The 24,117-nt window shown below is 44.4% G+C and overlaps 1 protein-coding gene across 2 annotated transcripts; it reads left to right on the top strand.

Annotated features, from left to right (window-relative positions):
* Positions 1-209: 209 nt before the first annotated feature.
* Positions 210-24,117, top strand: gng12b (guanine nucleotide binding protein (G protein), gamma 12b). 2 transcript variants are annotated; one of them, XM_076726716.1, is made up of 4 exons: positions 210-390; positions 5,280-5,341; positions 22,148-22,268; positions 22,363-24,117. In XM_076726716.1, the coding sequence occupies exons 3-4, from the start codon at positions 22,176-22,178 to the stop codon at positions 22,486-22,488; spliced, it is 219 nt and encodes a 72-aa protein (XP_076582831.1). In that variant the 5' UTR covers positions 210-390; positions 5,280-5,341; positions 22,148-22,175; the 3' UTR covers positions 22,489-24,117. The 2 variants fall into 2 exon arrangements, with proteins under 2 accessions (XP_076582831.1, XP_076582832.1); XM_076726717.1 differs by lacking the exon at positions 210-390 and adding an exon at positions 3,139-3,261.

Here is a 24,117-nt window from a genome sequence, read left to right on the forward strand (position 1 = left end):
GGGATGACACAGAAATAAAAGCAGACTTTATGCTTTGTATCTGTCCTGCAGTGTTTGACGTGTTCTCCATAACGTGAGCAGGTTCATACAGGCTTCATGTGTGAAATGACTTGCAGGTGTGTGTGTGTGTGTGTGTGTGTGTGTGTGTGTGCGCGCGCAGTGTGACGCGGCGCGGACAGGGGGCGCTGTTGACGCGGCGCCGATGAGAGTCCAGCCCAGCGGCTCCGCAGCAGATGGCTGTCCGCTGAGCTCCACTCCAGATCTGCTCCGTTTATTTCCTGCGTCGTCAAACTTTTCGTCCGCGTGTTTTCATGAACGGAGCTGCTCGCGCCTTCTTTCATGGCTCCGCTTTGAAAAGAAACAGCAGCTGTGCCGGATCCGCGAGCCCAGGTGAGTATCAGCGCAGATTACACGAAGAAGCTTTTAGCACCTGTAACGTGACGTGACAGCAATGCTGCGGTTAAATAAGACCAGCTGGTAGACGGTGGCCTCCAGCCTGGATGACAGGAGGTCACCGGAGGAGAAGACCTCCTCCTCGGTGATGTTATAGAAGTATTTTTTGAGGAGCTGAAGGATGTTGGATGTCGGAGAGATTCACAAACAGGTTAGTAACCGAGTGATGAAGCTTTCTTTGAGCTAGAAAGTCCCAGAAATAAACCAGGAAGGATCCAGAAGCTCAGCTCAAACGTGAAAACACCTGAACTTCTGGAAAATTAGAGAGAAGCATGACAGCAGGAAGCGTGAAGCTCAGTTTTTAGGCTGGATGTTTGGTCTGTTGGACGACTGAAGTGATCACCTCAGCTCATAAACCAGCTGAAATGAGGGATGCTTGTTTGGGAAACGGTCTGTTTTTCTTCTTCTTCATAGTTGTTTTCAGTTTCTCAGGTGTCTGGATTTACTACTGCTGCGTCTTTGTCTTCTGTCAGAGTAATTGGGCCTAGTTGGCCCTAACTAGCATTTTACAGACATCACCTCTGGCTAAAGGAAACTGTTTAAGGACATTTCTGACAAGTTTTAGGCCAAAAGTGATCCGTGTTGAGACAGAATAACCAAAACCACTGATATGAGATCAGTTGGTGTTTTGAAAGGAGCTTTATGACAATAACTGAAGCATCTTTTTAAATGAAAGCATCCTGTTATTTGAGTCATGGCACAGCTGACTGTTAACGCCTTCGCTCTGCAGCTTCATCTTCTGCTCTGACCTGAAAAACCTCAGAATCAGCTGTGGTAAGTTTGACATCATGATAGTCAAGATTTTCCTGTCTGAGCTGATGTTAGCTCGTGTTTGATTCCACAGACAAAGTTTAGAACAGCAGGAGCCACAGCTGAGGTTTTTACCAGAAACGGTGGCTTAAAAAACAAAGATGTGGACATTAAAGAAGCTTTTTGTGCAGAAACGAAGCTGCAGTTTGTGCTGTTGAGTCGCTTTGATGACCTGAGATGCCATAATGCCACCAAATAGATATTTACAGTACAGTCTAATGTGTATTCAATCTTTTAGTAACTGCTCTTGTAAATGTTCGTGGTCCGTGTTTAAACCTGAATCTCTTGAGTTTCATCTGAAGGATCTGGGCTGAAAGCATGTGATGCTAACAGCCCAGAAGGAGGAAGTGTTTCTGAAGGTGTAGCAGAATGTTTCTCAGGTTGTGGCTTCTGCCAGCGTGACTCCACCTGAGTGGGTTTCTGGTGCTGACGTGGGTTTGGCTGTGCTGCCTGGTAAGACCACAGCCACCGGTGGAGGCCTGAGCTCGGTTTAATCTCGTGAGAGTGCCCCCCCCACCCTCTACCCCTCGACTCAAATTCCACGCTCGGCCTCCGGGGAGCTCGTGTGTGCGTCACCGCTCTGGTCACAAAGACCTTCAGAGAATGCTCCCAGTCAACAGAGCGGAGCCGCCGTCGCCGCCAGCGTCCAGCCTGTTAGTCCACAGCAGCATGTGAAGTATGTTCTGCTGCGCTGACTCACGTCAGAGCTCTCAGCCTCCCCGCCGGAGCGTAACGCACTGATGGAGGTGTTATGAGCACATATGTCACACATGTGAGGCTGCTCGGCACACGAACAGCTGATCAACAAGTGCTGAAGGCTGTCGGCGGCTTCTCCTCGCAGACACAGCTCTCCGTTTTTACTCTGATGCTGTGTTTATATGCACACTCGTGTCCCAGTTATGTTTTTAATCATATTCAGGACGGAACAACAAGCTGCATCTCGTGTGGTGGCCAGCAGGCAGTGACCAAGCATGTCATTACGTCTTTCTTTTTTTAATTCAGTACATCAGAGCAGCTCCTGTCCTCGTGCTTCTTTAGACCTTTAAGACAGTGTCGACCTCAAAAGATCAGTTATTAGTCAGTAAGCAGAAATGAATCAGCCGTTTTGAAAGTGTAAGTCATTTATCACTCGAAGAAGATGATGAGATCAATCTCTTCAAGCTTCTCAAATATGAGGAATTGTTGCTGTTTTCTGTCAATCAATGCCTCAGCAGAGTAATCAGTGATGTTAGTGCTAGCTGGTGTCCTGCGGTCTATAGTACAGACTGAGGAGCATTAGCATTTAGATGAGTCCTCCACCTGAGAGCACGTTCAGCTGCCTCCTCCCACAGTATCCCCAGATTAAGCCCATCATCTTTTGTGGTCTGCTACTCTGAAAACACTGAACAAGGTGTTGACTTTCTCAAACGCAGCATGTTGTCACAGACTGGCCTTTACTGGTACTTTTTTTGGGAATAAAGCAGAGATCTGAGCGGGGTGGGATTTGCTGTTTCTGGCTGAGACGACGGCCACGCGTGCATTCACTTATTCTTACTGTCACGCCTTTAGCAGCCTTGTGTCTCTGATGGACAGAACCTGATTGATTGATTGATTGGTTGATTGATTGATGACCGTCTGAATTAGGAGAGCGGTGAAATGAGCGTTTTGGTTCCTTTGGTCAGATGGTGCGAGCAGGGAGTGCTGATTGGCTGTCGCTGTGGCAGGATGTGGGTCGTTCCCCCTGCAGAGTGACACTCCGGCCTGTGTGACAGCAGCCCGGTCACCGTCTGCTGTCACCCTGTGTGTGATCGCACCGACGCTGTGGGACCTGTCTTATGCTGCAGTGGGATATTTATAGATCAGGGCCACATGATCTGCAGATCCGCTGAACAATTACAAACCAGCTCCGGGTCTCTGCGGCGCGTCTGTGCAGCACCGGGGGAATGAGTCTCCTAATAAAGCCATTGTCATTAAATTTAATTATCTTCTCGTCGCGTCCTCCGCCGTCGACTGGCTCCTGTGGGTAACGTGTGCTCGGATGTGTAATTGGTTGGTTAAGTGTGTTTTAATCAAGCTAGACCTACTGAACACGTGACTGCTATAAATAAATAGTCAATCAGATTCACACATTTGAAGTATGTAATTCTCATTCCCACCATGAAAAGTGGAGATATACTGTCGGTTACAGAGGCAGGTTCTGCACATTTAAGTAAGTGAGAGGTAAGCATGAGCCGTGATTAATACTCTAGTATTAGTAAAGATGGCATACCTGCTTAAATGTTTTCCTTTATAATGGACATAAAAATGCATTTTAATCACTATAATGGTTGAGGTGAGGACGCAGAGCAGAGCTGCCGCTGTCGGTGTTACCTGAGAGGAGGAGTTGTCTTGACTCCACAGGTGTGAGTCTTTAGATAAGCATGTGTTGTCGTATCGTATCTACAGCTCAGATTTGTAAACACTCATTATGTGAGCCTTTAAAATGATGTCATTGTCTTTATTATATGGTGTTTGGTTCCCGTTAGGCTGCGTTGTTGTTTGTGCTGAGCTGAAACACACAGCAGGCCTCCACCACCTGCGCTGACTCTGGACACATGGTAAATTATAAACCAGACAAGGAAGTCAGAGGTTGCTTAGAAACTGGAACACAGCAGGTAATAAAACATCTTTGGTTTCAACGTTGTACAACGACAGACCTCTGAGTGCTGCTCAGCAGATCAGCAGGTGGTCTCAGCGTGTTCTGGTGATGTTTTCTGTCTATCACGCCTCATATGAAGCTCTGCAAACATGTGAGGATGAAAACTAATTTCACTTCCAAAGCAATGAGTGTTTGTCCTCCAGCTCTGCTCGTATTCACAGCTTTGCCTCAGCTTGAAATAGTTGAGACGCGGCTTATTTTTCCCATTTTCTCACACTAACACGAGCAGAATCCAAGCTGTCCTTTGTGGACCGGCGCGGCTTTGAAAGCAACACATCTTGACTGTAAAGGTTCATTCAGTATTTTTCAACCCGTTTAATGTCCATGCACATGCAGTAAAAATGGACTTTTTTCGGAAACGTGGACGGTTTGACTCCTCTCCTGACGAGTGTTACAGGTGGAAACAACAGACTGAGTGCAGCTCCTCTCAGCTCTGTGAAGCCTTTTAGTGCCTTTCAGCTCGTTGTTTTAGATTTTACAGCCCACAGCTTCACTGTTTTTGGTTCACTCTGACCGAAAACAGCTCCGATTAACCCTTTGAATGCAACCAAATGGCATTTAGCAGCAACACAGAGAGCACAGCACAGCCAACAGGAGAGTAAATATTAGACTTGTATTTGCCACATGGCCAGAAACATGACTTCAAATAAATGCTAATGTTGCTAACAAGTTAGCTGTAATAAGCCAGTGTTCTGTTTCAGCGTGTTCTGCTGCCCCCTATTGGCTGATGATTAATTATTTCTGCTTTAATAAATTTCCAGTATCAGACAACCTCCTATGACTTCCTGACCCCGAGGTCGTCAAAGTTTGATTGATAAAAATATTTTTTTTAACAACCCATCTTTGCAAATTGTCATTAATATATAGAAGAGACTGTTTGATGAATTCAGCATTTAAATGAAAGAGAAATGCAAAAAGCAAGCAAACAGTGGAAAGAACTGAAGTGCTTTGGCCTGTCTGCTCTCCAACTCAACTCCCCCTCAGTTCTCAGGCCAAAGGACTGGCCATCGAACTGGTTTCACCGGAACATGGTGATGAATGCAAATGGAGCAGGAGCTGGAGATTTGGCATGCTCTGCGGTTTCCCTAAATGATTGGACCGTCACGCTGAGAGGCCTCATGCTCTCACGGTTTGTCTGGCCTCTGCCGACAGGACCAATAGATAAACAATTTCCTGCATGCCACAAATCTGTCAGTGTTTCCGATCAGGCGTTAATAAATAGTGAAACGTGTTTCCGTCACCTCTCCACTCAGGCTGGCGGGAGAATCTGACTCCCTGGTGTTGAAAACTCTCTCATTGCTGTTAGTAATTTCAACATTTCCTTTGCTTTTCTTTGCAGATTTATGCTGGTCACACCGACGGGAACCTACAACCTGCTCGCTGAGATCGTTTCCCTCACAGGTCAGTGTCCGTCAGCAGGCAGCTGCCGCGCAGCCTTTACTGTAATTGAGAGAAGGCTCGGGTGACAAACATTGCTTCAACAGTCTATCTATTATTCATCGCACTCCGTCTTTCATATCTCCACTCAGACTTTACGGTGCTGCCCCCTGCTGGTGAAAACAGACTTTAGCCTGTGGGCTCTTTTCTTTGTACTGCTCAGGTTTGAGTTTGAAAGACGTGGATATTTTTCAGGCATTGAGGGTCTGACACATCAATACTATTGGTTGCATTATGGGAAATGTATGCTCCTGAATTGTTGAGCTTGACCCACATGTGGGACTAAAATGTGGAATCTCTCGGCCTCTGCTGCATTGATTTTGACCTCTCTTTTTTCAGTTTGTCTCTTGTTCATCCCCAGACTATGAACTCTTTATAAGAACTGTTGCTCAGCACATTTTAGTTTTGTTAATTGATTCTATTTGTCGACTCTGTGTGCCATAGAGTCTTTGTTTTTACATGCTGTAGATAACGTGGACGCTTTGTAACTGACATTTTTTGGACTTAATATTAATCATTTGTTTCTTTCTCTGGAAGCTGATCATGGCCAAAATTTAAATGTGGATGTTCCCTTAATGTCTTTTAATTATCTTTTTAAATGCGTTTATAATTAACCCTCATGTTAGCTGGAAGCCCACAACACTGTGCTCATTAGGGATGATTCATATATCAGCTGTGCAAAACTGCACTGTAGCTCACCCTCCTGTGTTCTGTGCTGATGTTTTTCCTCCACATGGGGGCAGTATTGGGCAGTCTTTTCTCTTTATTCCCCAGGTTTAAGAGAGCCCTTCATCATTGCAGTGTACAGCCTGTTGGGCTGAATGGTTGGTCAAATCACTAACTTTGATATATCATCCAAAATCCTCTTTCTTTGTCGTCTGTTTCTTGAGGAGAACTCAACAGTGCTGCTTTAGTTTGTATGTCTGCATCTCTTTGCAGTTGGGTTTTATGTGTGATTTTTAGTGTCTTATTAAACAGTAAATGGTTAATAACGTACAGTTCTTCATGCAGGTGATGCTCTGCATATACATGAGATTTCTGAGGGCAGCTTTGAGCTCTGCTTAATTGTGACTGTGATACTGAATAAGTGGATTGATCAAGAACGATAAGCAGATTAATTCATAATGAAAATTATAATCATTGTTGCAGCCCAATATAAAAGTATTAAAAAAATATTAAAAGTAGCCTCACCTCAACAAACTGCAGGAGAAAAATGCAGTTTAAACATTAATGTATGAGTAATAATAATCCAGTAATATGCTGCATTAATTATAGTGTATTAATAAGTGTCACAGAAGCCATTTCGCTGCATTAAGAACTTACTTTTGATACTTTGAGTACATTTCTTCCTCACACTTTTGTACTTCTAATTTAATTTGATGAATGAATTGAGGAATCTGAATCCTAAACACTTCCTGTAGTGTCATCTGTAGAAGGTCGTCACTGAACAACATGTTAAGAACAGGCAAAGTGATTCATTAGATAGATTTTAGGTCAGGAGAAGGGATTCGTTCCCAGAGGCAGCTTGGTTGGTTACTTGTCTGAACATCGCTCATAATTAAACCTGCGTATTGAACACAGGTGTTAAACAAAGGCTCTTTTTGCCAGTGTGCAGGTGTGTTGCTAAGTGTCTGCAGGACATCAGCCTGTTCTGCGCAGCCGTCAGAAGCAGAAACCTGCTCTCAACACCGAGGCTGCAGGTCAGCAGCTTGTTTCTGGTGGCAATTAATGAACCTGATCGTGATTGTAAGGATCACGACAAACCAGGGAAGTCTCAGGCAGGCTGCTAACTGTGAAATGTCGGCCTGAATGAAAGCCTGGGCAGGGTGAAACCGGAGCTTTGAGTTCCAGGGTGTGTGTTTATACATGTAGGAGGAGGTTTACACATTTACTGCATTATTGTCGCACCCAAGGGAGATCCTAGGCCTCTTCAGGCATGTCTTCCATCCTGTTTCATAAGCATCTGCTCATATATGGGCATCTTCCTTCCTTCTGCTCGGTTGCACTGCGTCCGCTTCCTGAACAGCCCCCCCTCCCAACTCTCCTTCCCACTCCCCCTCCATCGCACACATACACACTCCTACTCATGTTGGTTAGCCATGGGCAGAGGCGGGAGTGTCTCTTCCCTGTGCAGGAAGTAGTGTGGTTAATACTCATTTGATCACCGGTTCCGATGGCTTGCATCCATGACAGCGAGCCAGCGCCGGTTGTGTGCTTTGCCTCTTTGTTTTTGGTGGGTGCAGGTTCCATCTGTGACCGTATGCTCAGACTGATGGAAAAGGCTCATCTGTCTGCACTTGAAGCTGTATGTTTCTTTCATTTCACACATGTCACACTTCAGTTTTTTTCGTGGAAGTGGAAGGAAAAACCTGTTTGATCTGCACGAGACGGAATACATCCACAGCCCTTTGTTCCCATGTGCGATGTCCTTGGCAGCTTTCTTCTGTTCTCAGGAACCACACTGCAGCCTGTCTCGCTTATAAAAATAAATCTCCAGACTTCCAGAGATTTACATTCTTAATGTTATTTATGTACGCGCCGCTCTAACTCTGGGAATTCAAACCAGGATCGGTGTGCACTGGGTGGCCTCCAAGTGGCCTGGATGCATGCAGATACCGCTTGAGATTAGCTGTCCTATCTGCACAGCTATAATGGAGACACATGTTGGCTTTGAAGTAGGACAAACAGCCCCATCAAGTTTTTGCCACAGGGCACACAGAGAATCACTACAGTCCATCTGAGGCTCCTTCAGCGGCTGGACAGTGTGAACCACATGCTTTAAATTAACACTGAAGTTGTACCATTATGGAGCTTATTAGCACACGAGCGTTTCCCGTGTGACGCTTCGTGGGAAGAAAATAGAATGTCCGTCCCGGCCAGCATTGCTCCTACACAAAACCATTAGCGTGAATGAATTATTACTGCAGTTTCAGATGTGTAATTACCATGCCCCCCCCCCAGTTGCCTGCTTGTGACATATTATCAGCCCACTCATCATCTAGGTCACTGCAGATCCCGTTTCCATGGATAGAATTTTCACACAACTGCCTGCCAGGTGCTGACTTCACCTCTGTCAGTGGGGGAAATGGCGAGCAGGGTTACATACATGTAGACTGTTTTTAGCCGTGCTAGCGTCATGTCTCCGGGGATGTGCGCTGGTCGGTCCACTACTTTGGTCCAGACCGAAATATCTCAACAACTATTGGATGGACGCAAATGACATTTTGTACAGGCGGTTGTGGTCCACGGATGACGTGCAGTAATGACTGTCGGTCTCTTAACTATTCCTCTAGTGCCACCATGAAGTTGACATTTGATGATGGTTTTCAGTGAAATGTCTGAAGACGTGCAGTTTGAGGATCCCTTTACTTTTCATCTAGCGCCATCATCAGGTCCAAATTTCAAACAATCTGATATGTTGTTTTTTGACCGAATACCTGCAGAACTGTGCAGATGCAGATGAGGAGTTAGCTCATTCCAGACAACTTTAATGTTTAACAGGTTTTTTGAAATACATTTTTAATGCTACGAACTTTAAATTAACCTTTGTAGGATCTTAATCTAAATCGTTATTGCCTTTCAACCTTTCATTGCTGGGAGATTTAAACGGAAACTATATAAACTGTCAGACATTTGGTTTGTGGATGAAAGAATGAACTTCTTCAAGGGTCAATACAGTCCAGTTTCACAAAACAAGCAACTGGTTCTATCTGTATAAGATGGACGCATGCAAGACTCTAATGTAGGAAAGATCTTTTGAATAACTCAAACCAAATTGATCAAAAAGTATCTACAACACTGTAAAAGGCTGCATGGCAGATTAAACATAGAAGTACTGCATGAACAGAATAAAAGATGAGACAGAAAATGAAAGTGAAAGTCAGCTGTTTCTGTTTCTTGAGTACCACATGTTCTGACCTGCTCTGTCACCGAACAGCCTCTCTCATGACAAAACCACCAGAGCAGAGTTTGATGATGAAAGGTAAACTCAACACATGTGAACGCACATTATCACACTGCAGTAAATCATTTACACGAGTGAGAACATTCATGCTGTCAAGAGGTCACAAAGACCTGGACGAGCCTGCTGCTTGAAAGGAAGATATGTGTGTAGTTTAATGCGTTGATAACGTCCATATTATCCAAAATGAGCAGCTCATCTCCTCAAAGCAAAGTTCTGCTTTAACTCAGTCAGCAGTGACCTGCATCATAGGATATTCAAACCTAGCCTGGTGCAGAGTTCAAATGATGACTGAACCTTTTTCACTCATGCATTCTGGAGTATTATAATGCTGTATTCATTCAAAGCACCGGCCAGGATCTCACAGGGAAAGTATGTGCGGGCCGGTTGCGGCGGTTTGTTTTCAGAACAGTGTAACTCCAATGGAACGCGGCTGCAATGCCGAGCAGCATACCACCCTGTTTCGCCCCTAATGAACATCAATCAAAGGCGCATTCTTACAGCGGCACAGACCACCAAGTGTATACTCGCAAGGCAATGCAATTAAAAGCAACTTATTTCTGGACTGGAAAATATTTCCTTTGCCACTGTCTGGTGGAGGAAAATGTTTCAGAGAAAAAATCAAAGCAGGAAAGAGCAGCTTGTAGAAAAGAATTCCAGGCATGTAACCAGTGGCTGGCAGATTTTCTGGGCAGGGTGACATCCCGACTGCTCCTTGGTCTTCCTCTCTTAACTGCCAGACTCTTATGTTTGTTAACTGGAGGCCGACATTCCCTGAACGGCTCCCGCAGGAAAGATCAGGGTGGAATTCTCGTCTGGCAGACACGTGGCACAGGAGCGTCTCAAAGTGGACACAGCCACACATAGACAGATAAAGCCAGCTGTGTGGACTGTTTATTGTCAAGACCCTGCGGTCATGATTAGAGGGTTTTTAGCAGCAGACGTGCTGTCGCTGTGCAGAAGACCTTCTCGGCATCAGCATGTAGAGTGACACAAGATTTGAAGTCTGCAGCCGTGCTAGTGGCTCTGTGAGGCTGTGCTTTGAGGTAATTGCTAACGTCAGCAATGCTAGCATGCTGATGTTTAGCAAGGATAATGCTATGTTCACCATTTCAGTGTAGTGTTTTAGCGTGCTAGCTGATGGGATGCTGCTAGCATGGTTGAAATGCATCATATTGTATAATCTCATCACATGTTTTGTCTTCAAAATCGCAATCTCCAATTTGACTGGTAAGGATAGAGGCATCTCTGTCTAAAAGGAAGTGCACAGTTGAACTTGCAGGATAAATAAATCCACAGTTGTGCCCCTTAAAATTGTAAAATTCATGCATTTTCCAAACATCTCCCTGAAACTAGTGATTGCTTTCAGCAGCAGAAACTTTCCCGTGAGCTCGCTCTAAAAATGTGCACTTTGTCTGCAGTGACCCTTGTGCACAGCTGGGTCAGGTGGATGTTTGGGATTCTTTCTCAGTTAATAATACCTGTTTCATTGCTCTTAATGCCTCACTGTGTATGCAAACTCTCTGGTAACGTGTTGGACCAAAGGGCAGATTACTAATGCGACAGGACTCCATGCTTACAATCAGAGAGACGTCATGAGACAAAAGCAGCTGCCACTTGTGGAGCCTCCCTAAAAGGACACTCTGGACATGGTGTCCTCCCCAGCGCCTCCTACGTCCACAGCCCTCTCCTCTGCCTCCCCCACGGCTGCTCATTATGCTCAGTTTAGTGCTCACTCAGCTCTGGGGTGCTTCAAAGTTCACAGGAAGGAGATGAGAGGGGGAGGTTGAAGAGTCGTTCCTGTTACTGAGGTCAGAAGGCTGCTGGTTTTTTTCCCAGCCCTCCCTTTATTCTGCTTCTCTCTCTCTCTGTCTTCTGTCTGTCGTGATAAGCCGTCAGGTGGCAGCAGTGAAGAAGTCTCCCAATCACCTTCCACCACCTTCCCTCAGTGCTGTGCATGTGCTGATTAGATCAACTACACAAACCCACTTTCATTTCCTCTCCGTTCAGCCTCTGATTCTGTTCACGCTGTAATCTGCCATGCAACCTTTTACAGCTGTAGAGACACTTTTTGATCCGGTGAAAAAAACTTTGCGGTATTAGAGTCATGCATGCATCCATCTTACCTTGTAGATGCTAGTTTTGTGGAACTGGAATGCATTAATCCTTGAAGTATCAAGAAGTTCATTCATTCTTTCATCCACAAACCAAATGTCTGACAGTTTATATTTTCCCATTTAAAACTCCCAGCAGTAAAGAAAGAGACTCACTCAGATTTGGGTGAAGATCCTGCAAGGTTAAGTGTGTAGCATTCAAAGTGTGTTTCAAAAACACACTCAAAAATGTCTCGTCTCAAAAATGAAGTATCAGTCGTGTAAAGTGCATGAATGAATTCTAATTAAAGTTTTCATGTTGAACGTCATAACAAAGCTCAGAGTCAAGTCCTCCCCTCCCCAGTTTATCCAAATCCAGCAGTTTAGAGAAGGTTATGGAACAACATTTCGATGATGAATTATATTTTATGCAGAAAATATAAAATGTGCAAAATCAAAATGGTAAAAACATTTTGGAGGCTTTCTTTCAGGGTTATGATCAGTCCCACTGATGCTATCAGCATCTGTACAATCCTTCTTACAGCCACACATGAAAGTCCTCAGTTATTCTGCAGCTTTGTTGCCTGTTAAAGTCAAGTCTATGAGATGTGTTTGTGTCTGAATCTCCTTGGAAAACAGTGTAGGAAGGGGAAATTATTTTAATGTGAAAGCACTTGGAAAACTTTACTCCCGGCAGTCAGTGTGATGCTGAATAAACCTTCCCATGAGACCCAATCAATGAAAGAAAGAATGTGAGGAAGCCTTAGCATGCATGTAAAATAGTGTGTGTGTGTACGTGTGTGTGTGTTTGGGGGCTGGGGGAGGGCTGTCTGTTCGTTAGACATGTGAGTGTATGGAAGTGGGGAAAAGGTGAGGGCTCGGTGTCAGGAGTGAACGCATGGAAACGTCTGCAGAGGAGGAGTTGCTGATGTTTATCCTTAAGCAACCGACCGCGTCCAAGAAGGGTGTCGGCCTCTCGGACAGATATCAGTTCTCCACACAGCACTGTTTGCATCCCACGATACTGATTTTGAAGCTTGATGTGAACGTGATCAGCGTGTGTTGCAGCCTAAGTTGGAATGAAAGGAATTTTCTGCAGCCTGTTTTACATTCCCACATAGCTTGAAGTACAGAGGGCGGATTTTCATGCACAGGCTGCACCTTGTTTTGCAGAATGCACTGATTTTTGTTATTTCAGTGACTGACAGGGTGGTGCATTTAGCTGGAGTGTAAACGCTGGATTATTGTAACAATGAGAGCTGTGACTTGGTTGTTTGGTGCCATGTGAGAGCGGCAGGCTAAAGGTGGTGTGAGAATGAGGGCCTGTGGGTTTACTGAATTCCTATCCAGTGAGTGGAGCATTGGTTTCTGTCTAGACAAAGCTCAGTTGTCGGGGAGACCCATGCAGATCCAGGACTGCCCCGGGCTCCAGGAAGTATTGGTGGGAGAGAGTGGGCCTTTTTTTTCCGCCCTGCTCACTTTTCCCTCCTCGGGGGATTTCGACGAATGCAGTCAACTGCTGAGAGCGAGTTTTTGTTGGTGGTGGGAGTTTTTCTCCCATGATAGGGTGGAGACAGCTTGGTGCATTTGTGCAGAGATATCAACGGCATAAAAATCTCACCGCTTTCATGTCTCCCACTCAGCAGGAAATAGCAGCCTGGCCCACCTTGCACGCAAACCATTCACAGTCACAGATGCACACGCTGCAGCACACTCAGCGGTGTAGGATACAATGCAGTCTCCATCACATTTGTGACTTTTACCTGACGCAAACCACAAAGCAGTTCTCGAGCTGTCTGTTGGAGGAGCCCCACTGTATGGCTCTATTGTCTTTGAGTGTCTGTGTGCCACAAGATAAGGCAAAGACAGGCGGCGTGACGGCTCCCACAGCGACGGCTCAGGCAGCAGACAGGGCTGACTAAGGGCTCATTAACCGTTCGGCTCAGCCGTGCCCTGAGGGCTCTTTCTTCAAGCTGTGTGTGCCGTTCCACGGGAGCTGAGACAGTTTCTTCTCTTCAGAAGATTTACAGTGATGACAGCAGAGTTATTAGGTGTTGCCAATATCTAAGTGAAGATGAAACAGTCTGGAAAAAAAAACAGAACTAACACAGCAGAGCTCCAACTTTCTTCATGTTAGTTTACGAATGTTTGACTGTAAACATGTCGAAGTGTCCTTGGGCAAGATACTGAACCCTAAGTTGCTCCTGATGATCAGGCCAACATCCTCGCTGCCATCAGTGTTTGCCTGTTAAAGTAGAAAAGCGCTGTATAAGTGCAGTCTGTTTTCCATTCCTTATACAAGTAAGGGTCTGGAAAGCGTGAAGGTTTTCACACGTTTTGGATGCAGGACTTTGTTTATGCTCACATCCACTTGAAATTAGCCAAAGTTAATTTGGCCATTATCAGTCTTACAGCTGAGCAGTTTGTGTGCCAGGAAGATAAAACTGGCGCATCCTCGTCCTTGTGGTCAACATTGTGAAACAGACCTTTGTACCAGAGCTTCGTCGTCAGGGTGAAACTGTCGCCCTTTGGTTTAGGTCGAACTGGACCTTCATCATTAACGCTGTGAAAAGTTTCCTTCCATCTAGGCACCAAGACTTCTTGGTTAGGTTTAGGAGAAGATCGTGGTTTGGGTTAAAATGTCACCATTATTCTGCGTAACGTCCATGTTCCATCCGTGACGCGTCCGATGGAGCAGATCGCTGCCCTTCCAGGCGATCGTGTGTTCAGTCTCTGTTTCAGCAGCGTCCCAGAAGCAGCTCTCCGCTCTGCTCTGTGGAGAATACATGCAGAGTCTGTTTAAGACAGACCAATCAGATCAGGTCAGATCAAGATCGAGCGAGATGGGAAGTCAGACATCAGAACGGTGTAGAGAATCCGGTAAATTTTCAACTGCATGCAGGACAAAAATACATCACAGATGCAATGTTATGGAGACACGCCCAGTGGAATCTCAGAACTTTCAGTCACTTAAGTACGTTGCACAAGTTAAACTGGCAATAGACGAGATTTTTGGTTTAACAAATCATTCTGAAGTAAATGTTGATTGCACAACGTAATGACTGCAGAATAATGTTTTTACTTAAAATTCAGATGCATTGTTGAGGAAACATGACCGTCTGAACAACATTCAGTGACGACTCAGGCAGCAGACAGGGCTGACAGACATCAGGATCAGTCCTCTGACGACCCTGAATGTCTTTGCAAAATTTCATGACATTGCACCAATGCTGATTTTGCAGTCTGGACCAAAGTCGTGGACCAGCTGACCAACAGACCAGCCGTATGGTCACAGAGCGTGTGGCGTTAGCACAGCCAGAAACATGATCGCATCTATTTTATTTTAGAATAACAAAAACATTAAAAACGCTTGCAAAAAGAAAACACAAGACATCTGCTTCCAAGCTCTTTTTATTACTCTTGTCCACAGTGCGTGTTCCGCATGCAACAGGTTCGCATGATCACCCCCACCCACACCCATCTGCATGACAGCATTTCTTTATTAATAGAAGCAGCTGGTGGCACAATGCATTGCATCTGGCCTCCCAGATTTAGCTGCAGACACGGTGAAGCATTTTCTCTGTGTCAGCCGTTCATTTCTGCTCTCTGTGCGCCGAATCAAAGCGATATCTCCCAAAGCCAAATGTACAGTTTTTTGGAAAACAATCAAAGCGGAGCAGGGAAGAAACTGAGCACATGCATGATGATGTGCAGTAGAAGAGAGCAGCACCTGGTTCAGGGACTTTTAGCTGCTTGTCTTCCATTGATGCATGAAAGAAAAGTTTCAAGAACTTCAAAGAGAGCCCTAATCCATGGATGTTATTCACTATTCCTCACTGCAGGGTGTCTATGAAGGGCCATAGATGGACTTATTTCTCAGGCAATCAGAGGCACATTAGTCAAAGCTTTGAACTTTAAAACAGTCTGTGTTGGCGTGCAGGCAGTGTGACTGGACCGACACATGCAAACACACACTCAAAGAAACCTGTTTTTCTGCACATGGGGCCCAGGTGGGAAGAAAGGACGGGATGACAGAAAAGCGAGTGAGAATCTGTTGTCCTACAGCTGACCTCACCCAAGGCAAAGGTGCTGCATGCCGCTGCAGCGCTCAGGTGAAAGGTGTTCAGCGGCGGGAGAAACTCGCAGTCTGTGACTCAACTGCTTGGAACCCTCGTGTCCTGTTTAGTCAGCAGCGTCAACACCAACGCCTCCCGTGTTTCTTTTCATGTCGGCTAACTTCACATAGCAGCTCTTCAAACCTGTCGCCATCAAAGCTTGTAATCAATAACGTTCCTGCACAGATTGGATTCTTGTCGCTTTGCTCACACAGTTTGTCTCCAGCAGAAGTCAGAGGCGACGCTGTGTGTTGTTTTCTCTTTGGGAGGCCTCTGTCTCTTTCCTCTGCACGCCTGACTGGACAGTCTGGCTCCCAGATAGCATCAGGCTGTCTGAGATTAGCGCTCATGAGGGCGCAGTTAAACTTGTAAAAGCTCGGCACTCCTGGCCCGGTGCCTCTGTCCTACACAATGCCGAACAGCAATTGTGAGCGTGGCACAATACTGATAGCCTGTCTGCATTGTCACCGTGCCTCTCAAATGTGCCTAAGCCTCGGAGCTTATTGTAGAGGCAGCCACAGATCCTGGTCCAGGAGCGGACTGTGGAGCCTGCCGCCGTTGTTGCCAGGCACTTTAGCAGTGCAGCGGACAGATAATGGAGCTGCTCAGTGTCCCACGGCCCGACATTTTTGGAACTGGACAGCTGATAACTAATCATTTAGGCTGCAGCGCTCTGCCTGCCTTCTGTTTATCAGACTCTGAATAACACCTCAGTAATCTGTGCGCAAAATGCACCTTGGCTTGTTTGTGCTGCCTTTTATTACACTAAATATCATAAAAGAAAGGAGTTATTGAAGTTGATGTTTTGATGAGGTGAGGAGATATGTCATGTATGACTCTATATAACGATATAACTCATGGTGGAACACAGTTCAGTGCGTTTATAGGTTCACATTTCTTCAAGGCTGCAGTGAAACAACACTCACGTGTCCATATGTTTGTTGACACAGTTTCTCTTTGCTGTTTTATTTCCTGGTCAGTTATTTATTCTAAAATGTTAGAATGTAGAGCTGAAGGCATCATTTTCAGATTGCTTGTTTTGTCCAAAAACAAGTAGAAAAATATGAATTTTGAAAAAGCTTGAAAGAAATTTGAGAACTGAGCAGCATTAATTTGTTTAATGAAAAAACCATGAGATGCTGCTGGAAGCTATAGAAAAAGCTAGTAAGTGGACGTTTAAGATATTTTCTATTTGTCACACTAATTGAACAAGCAATCAGAAGACATCTGATTGTCCCGAGCTTTTTTCACGATCTTCTGTCAGTTAATCGCTGCTGAAAGTTTTTGTTAGATGCGGCCCGACAACAGCAGTGTTTTCTAATTGACTTTGCGTGCATTTGCCATATTGTGGCTTATTTTGCTGTTAGAAAGTTCTCGGCCGTATCGTGCAGACGGAGATTCGGGCACAAACTGGATGAGTATTGTCCCTCACAGGTGCACATTTAGTCCTGTTATGCTGCTCTGAATTGAATCTGATGTAAGTGTTGGTGTATTTGTTCAGGCAGCAGATCCAAGCTGAGCAGTCTCACACCGCAGAGCCAAACCTGCTGTCATAAACTGCAGAACCTCTCTGCTGGCACTGTGGGAGCCCACCTGTGCAAAGCCCCTCAGCCACATCAAAGAAATCACTCGGCTCTAAGACTTCAAATGTATTTTATCAATGCTTTCAGTGTGCCACGTGTTTACATTCACCACACAGAAGTACACATGCTGGATGCAGACGTGCACGCCGCAGCTGAAGGCATTGCAGACATTCTTTTGGCTGGAAGGATTTTAAAGGCTTAGTCCACATTCAAAGAATCACACACCCTGCAGTGACAAACATCCCTGCCTGTTGGTTTCACTGGAATTAAGGAGGAAGACTCATTCGACTCATGCAGTTGTTCGAGTTCTTCATTCTGAAATGAAATGATATGGCAATCAGACAATGGCTTAAAATCTATTTTTAGGTTTCGTGCATCTAGCTTCAAGTTTGCTTCAGGCTAAGTGATCCCTGCAGAGAGAGGTGGTCTCTTATATTATTGTAGCGGATTTCACTTTAAAGCAATGAATACTAAATCTTGGGAAATATCCTATTTGCTTTCCTGCTGAGTTTGATGACTGTCATGCCAGCTTGCTACATACAGGAAACGGTTAGCTTAGCTCCTCAGCCTGGAAACAGTGGACAGCAGCTGCACACGCTCATAACTCCTAACAGTTTGTTTTTTATAGGAATTAAACAAAGCAAATAAAATGTGTTGACTAGTGAGTTTCTGAGCTGCTGGTAGGCAGATTTTGAACCTTTGGTCAGAGGCAGGTTAGCTGTTTCCCTTTGCACCCAGTCTTTATGTTAAGCTAACCGCCTACTGGCTGCAGCTTCAAATGTAGTGTACAGACATATGAGCGTCTCCTCATATTAATCTCAGTAAATTATGTATGCTGATGACTCAACTTTGTTCTGTCCGTCACCAACAGCAGTGGAGCTGAGAGAGGATCTACGTGTTGAGCTGCACAGTTACTAAATGGATGAGAATGAACAAATTAATGCTGAACATTTCCAGAACTAAATGTGTCGGCTTTGGTCGTAGGAATGATCGTGCTAATGCCGCTGCACTCAGTTTGTCTCAAGATGGAATATCAGTTAAACAGGTCATTAAAGCCAAATCAGTGGATGTTAATGACATCATTTACTGTCTTGGTCTGATCACATTGATTACGTTGTCTCCATGACGGGAACGGACGCTGCGCTTTCATGGAAACGTTGTGATTGATGTTCGGTCACGCCTGGACTTGTGCTGCTGAAAGAGATCTAAAAAACTTCAAATTGAGCAAAACACGCCACACTTTGAAAGATTCGTGTATACTGTTTTTCAAGAGAGCATCTGGTGTCAAGTCTCTGGACAAATTGTGTAACGAGAACTTGATGGAGCTTCTGGTTGGAGTTTGCTCCACACCAACATCAGACAGACCAGAACCAAACTGATGGATCCCACATATCTGTTACTTTGATTCTTGCTGTTTTGGAACCTTTGTGATTTCTTTTTGATGCTGTGTATTTCGGACAGTTTTGTTTTGGTTTCCAGTGTCAGCTACTAATGTCTGTTTTTTCAGATGTAGTCATTCGGCTTGTTCTGCCTTCTCTCGTGTAACTGATACTGAGGGATTTTAAAATGTGTGTTTTCATTGTTTTTGTGTAAATCACAGGAAGATAATAATAATAAGAGTGAATACATGTATTTACCAAAATGTTGAGCTGTTCCTTTAATATTAAGCAGCACAGGGAGTTATGTTTCCATAGAAAAGGCTAGAATCTACTGTATGTGCCCACTTAAATAAATACAGACAGCCAATAGAAAATCCACATTGATGAGGCCCATTAAAAGCAGATATAGTCTGTGAGAATGTTATAATCCCTCAGAAGCAGCAGGGTTACTGTAAAACTGGCCACCACGTTTCCCTGAAACAGAGGATTACTTGAACTTCAGCACATTTGAGGGCTGAGGACCTCACTGGATCAGACAGCTCCTTGAGCAGAGCTGCACAGCAGAGTCTGTGTGTGCCGACACCGCGGGGATGAACCAATCCTGATGCAAGTGTGTGTTCTAAACTCGTTCACCTCTGCTACACTGACTACTGCAGACTGCATGCCACATCTGGCACTGCTGGCCTGAGGGGAAGAATCTCCACAGGCCTCAGTTCTGTGACTACTGGTGGAATATCTGTGGCAGCTTTTTATCTTACATCAATTCTGGTAAAAGTTGCAAGATGAACATACATGCATGCATGTATTGTATGTATGACCACTTGAAATGTTAATAGGCTGTAATTGCATGAAATCAAATGGGTTGTTTCACTGCAACTTTTATCATCCAGTTACAGCAGGACAGGTATAGATGAATGCATGAGGCTGTGCCCACATTGCATTGTGATTGAGTTAAATGTAATGCAGCAATTGTGTGTGTATACAAGCAAATATGACAAGATGGAGAAAATGAGTTCAAAGGAAAAAAAATGCAGACACAAGTTGAGTGATTAAATTCAATAAAATGTACCTTTAGGATTGTGTCTGGGAAATCTAATGACAGCCATAAGTGTGGCCTTGTCAGGTTGCTTGTCAGCATTAGTGCCAACGGTGCAACCACAGACCCAACAATGGGGCAGTAAAACAGAAAACACTTGGCCTTGTTAAAGGCTTTTACAGCTCATCATGCCCGGAGTGCCCCCTCACAGAGCTCTGTAGTAGCCGCTGGCGTCACACAGCGTTATGTGACAGACGCTGGGGGGTGAAGACCAGCCCCCCTGTGACGCAGCTCTCCCTTCTCCTGTGTCCACTCACGCCTGGCCGGTGCAGCTGAGGGCTTAAAGACTACAGCTGTGTTGACGAGAGAGCCACAAGTGTGAAGTGTTAAGTTCCCTGGAACAATGAGTGCACAGGTCAAGAAAGCAGAAACTACGACAGCAGCTTTTCTACTCTGAAAAAGGGCAACTGTTGTTTAAGTGTCATGCTTTCTTTAGGAAGGCCTCAGCCGGCCCTGCTGGTTACCGGTCCCTGTGAGTAGCTTCTATTTTTAAAGCCTCCACCGCATATTTTATCATTTATACTGTAGAGGGTAACTGGCGATACTGCTTCCTGTGGAGGAAGCGGAAGGGAGTGTGTGGGGGGATTAAAGGGATGCATGGTCTTGTCCTTCTTCTGTAGTCGGTTCTGTAGTCCATGTTTCATCTCCCTTCTGTTCTGTGTCCCCCTCCTCTGTAATATCCTGCACCAAAGCACAGAGCAAACATTAACCACACCACATGTCAAAGATTATTTTTGTCAGTCCCACAGAGCCACTTTCTGGTGTGTTTTCTTTATTTGTTCTAGGAACAAGAGCTGCAAGCAATCAGTGTTGAATAATTGTTGGGTGCACAGAGAAATTCTCATTTATTGCTCAACACCACATGTGTCTGTGTTCCAATACAGCGTGAACACAAGTTGTTCTTCTTGCATGAGAAGTTGTTCCTGATTCTTAGAAGTCATGTTTGTGTAGATAAGAAGTTGCAACTGTGCAGCCTCTCCTCCAAGAGAGAGGCAGTGACGTAATGAGCCGGTAAAAGCAAACCATTGTATCCTGGAAGTGGGAATTGTGAAACACGAGTTCGTTAGGTTGGGCCACAACTTCTACGCACATTGACTCAATTCCAGATTAAGTCAACTGTCATTTCTGGGAAGATGCACGTCTGTGGACATCAGACATTTGAGCAGTAAAATTTTAGTAATCTCTCTTCTTATAATCTCTGCAATGTTGTGCAAAGCCTCATTATCCTGCAGCCTGTGGTGCAGCTTTGAATAGTTTTTTTATTATCTACATTTTTTAGAGTCGTGCTCTTGGCATGGTTCCAGGGACAGATATTAGCTGGGCTACCATGAAATCTTGTCATTCGTGCTCCCAGACAATGAATCTTGTTGACTTAAGTGATTAAGATTTTTCCTCTGGTGCTTTCTGAACATCTATGAGATAGACTGGAACAAAGTGTGCTGCAGACATTCGTGCCCCCCACAGAATGATTCACTTGGTGATGCACTTTTCATCTTGCACCGTCATCATATCAAAATCTTAATCAGTCCAATACTTAAACTGAACATAAAATACTAACTGACAGCTGCTCAATGTCCTTCGTGCTAAGTGGCAAATATTAGCATGCAAACCGCTTAACTAAGTTTGTGACAATGGTAAACATTATTAGCTAAATATTAGCACATTAGACTTGTTATTGGGGGCATGTTAGCGTGTTGATGTTAGTATTTAGGTCAAAGCATGGCTGTGTCAGAGTGCCGCACAGAGCTGCTAGCATGGCTGCAGAGTCTTATTATAGCTGTAAGTTTGAAATATACATGGAAATATTAGCCTACATTTAAAGTGCCCTGATTCTACATCACATAAGAGCGCTGATGCCAGTGATGTCGGGAGCTACCTTCCATTATTCAGCTTTCCATCATGGCAAAGACTGTGCGCCCTTTTCGACTCACTGAATGTTGTGTCACCATTGCAGTTTGGTTTTTGCCTGCAGTTGCACAAATAGAAGCCATGTTGTGTTTCTCTCTCTACTGACTTCTCAAAAACGTGTGAGACTTTCAATCATAAACAAACTCTTCAACAAACTCGACTCTATAGGTTTTATGCAATGTCGCACTCACTTGCTTTCATGCTAACGCTAAAGGGAGACTAGTGACTGGTGATGCCAAATCAAGCCCCCTTCTGTTGGTTATGGGGTGCCTCAGGGGTCAATCCCCGTGCCCATAACTATTTACATTATACATAAATAACATTATTTTTCCCAACTTTAACATTGGTTTTTACGCTGATGACCCAGTTTCGGTGGTTCTACTCCAACCAAAGCTTTAACCTAAGCAGTGTGTTGAGCTTCATAGCCAACAACAGATTTCGTATTCATTGCTTTCATTGTTAGCAGTGTTTTTAGCAGCAGCTGCTTTAAACCTACAGGAACATCTTGCTGCCAGGAATCATCTGAATAGATGAATTACACTGTGGCTTTGTTGGTTTCTTATGTGCAAATACCAACTGCATCTCTACACTAATTCATAAAAGTACATAAAGTCTGGCTATTTTTCCTGATCCAGGTTTGAGCACAGCTGTCCAAAGACTGCGATGTCATCAAAAATGCAGAGCTCCAGTAGCATCGCTCAGGCCAGGCGGACGGTGCAGCAGCTGAGGATAGAGGCCAGCATTGAGAGGATAAAGGTACCTTTGTATTCATAGCCATTCACACCAGTTTGAGTGTTCGACTTCTACCGCATGCATGCACAGGTAGACTGGTGTGTCTTTGTCTTTGCAGGTGTCCAAGGCTTCGTCAGACCTGATGCGCTACTGTGGAGAACATGCGAAGAATGACCCACTGCTGATGGGCATCCCCGCTTCAGAAAACCCTTTCAAGGACAAGAAGCCTTGCACTGTTCTGTAGGAGAACACCTGAACTCTTGCTGCTTTCCTTTTGATTCTTATGTGGAAAAAAGCTGATAGTAATACTGCTCACAGGTTATCTTAAGGCCCATGTACCCTCCTAACCTTCTCTCATGCCTGCTGCAGTTCAAGGGATGTATTCCTCTTTGCCTTGCAGTCACATAGTTACACCAAAGAACAGGCAGAAGCGCGAAGCCGTGGCCTTGGATCAAAGCTTTAGCTCAAACAAAGGTGAGTTAAAGTTCATGTAAAGGTTCAGTGGTGGCTTCTGTTTCTCTGCATTGTTATCTGACAAGACGTAGAAGGCCACAGACCCCAGCCTGTGAATGGGAGACGCCCTGACTCTAATTATCACAGGGTCCATACACGAGCCTCCTCAATCATTGGTCCAATCAGATTCAGATACCCTCATCAGGCTTGCTTCAGGAAACAGTTGTTGTAGTTTTTGTGCTCCTGATAAGGATCACCTGACATACTGATAAGTAAACTGTGACGTCATCACATGATTGCAGATGGAAAGAGTGGGGGTCCTTTGCTACTGATGCACATCTGCTGATTTGTATTTTTTCATCTAGAAATCTAGAAAGTCATTTAATTGTTCCCAACTCTCTCGTAACATAGAGAAATCAAGTTTAAATCGTCCTGATGTGCAAAATTTAACCCTTCCAGAGAGAAACAGTTTGCAAGAACTTTAAGATAAGTGACACTAAATCTTACGACAGACTTTCAAAACCTGCTTCAGTTGAATCCCGTGCAAAGCATAAGTGAACTTTCAGTACCAGAGGGTGAATTCTTTCGACCAAACAGTGTAGGTTCCTGTTTTTTTTTTTTTACTCCTTGTTTGCCTTAAAAATGATTGTAAAACTTTCTGTCCAAATTTCTCTAAAGATGAAACGTACAGATAAAAGTAGCAGTATGAACCTTTGAGATCACTGTACATCGTGCATGACCATTTTGCATGAGCTATTCCTTTATTTCCATGCAGAAACATTCATTATGAGGCCATCGTTGCTGAAAACAGGACCAATCTGTGCCATCTTATCAGATCTACCTACTCAATATTTTAATGTTTTCTAGCAGTTTCCTGTTAAATACAAACCAGATGACTGTTATACTCCTGAGTTTGAAACATTCCATGTTTACAACTGCTCTAAAACTTTGATTTTATTATGAGAGCATTTGACCGGCAGTTTGTCGCTGTGACTTTATGTCACTTCTGTGTTGGTGCTCATGCAAAACATAAGCAACTAACTTTGCAAGTTTACCAGCTAGGGCCTTAAAAGTGAAGTGATCCAGCTTCAACCTCTGGAATACCTTCTAGTCACATAAGTGCTGTTGTCTAATACTGTGAATAAGAAAGGCCCTTTGGTGAAGGGAGTCTTACTCTAGGCTTTTAGCTCCATGTACCACATCATATTCTACCGTGACTCGTGTTTAATAATGAATTGCATCTCTCATATGTCCATAAATATTGTAGCGCAGTCTGTGTGTCCATGAACCACGGTATGAGCTTGCTTTTAACTGTTTAATGTACTTCATAGGCTTGAACTGTTTCAGTCAAACCTCAACTTCTGTTTCCCGACATTAATTCAACTTCTTGAATTAAAACTGAATGTGTTCTTTGGGTTAA

The sequence above is a fragment of the Chaetodon auriga genome, chromosome 3 (assembly GCF_051107435.1).
Source record: "Chaetodon auriga isolate fChaAug3 chromosome 3, fChaAug3.hap1, whole genome shotgun sequence".
NCBI classification, from domain to species: Eukaryota; Metazoa; Chordata; class Actinopteri; order Chaetodontiformes; family Chaetodontidae; genus Chaetodon; species Chaetodon auriga.

Coding starts and splice junctions, on each gene's coding strand:
- gng12b (XM_076726716.1), top strand. CDS start 22,176: ATGTCATCAAAAATGCAGAGCTCCAGTAGCATCGCTCAGGCCAGGCGG. Junction 22,269..22,362: donor CCAGCATTGAGAGGATAAAG/GTACCTTTGTAT, acceptor TTGTCTTTGCAG/GTGTCCAAGGCTTCGTCAGA.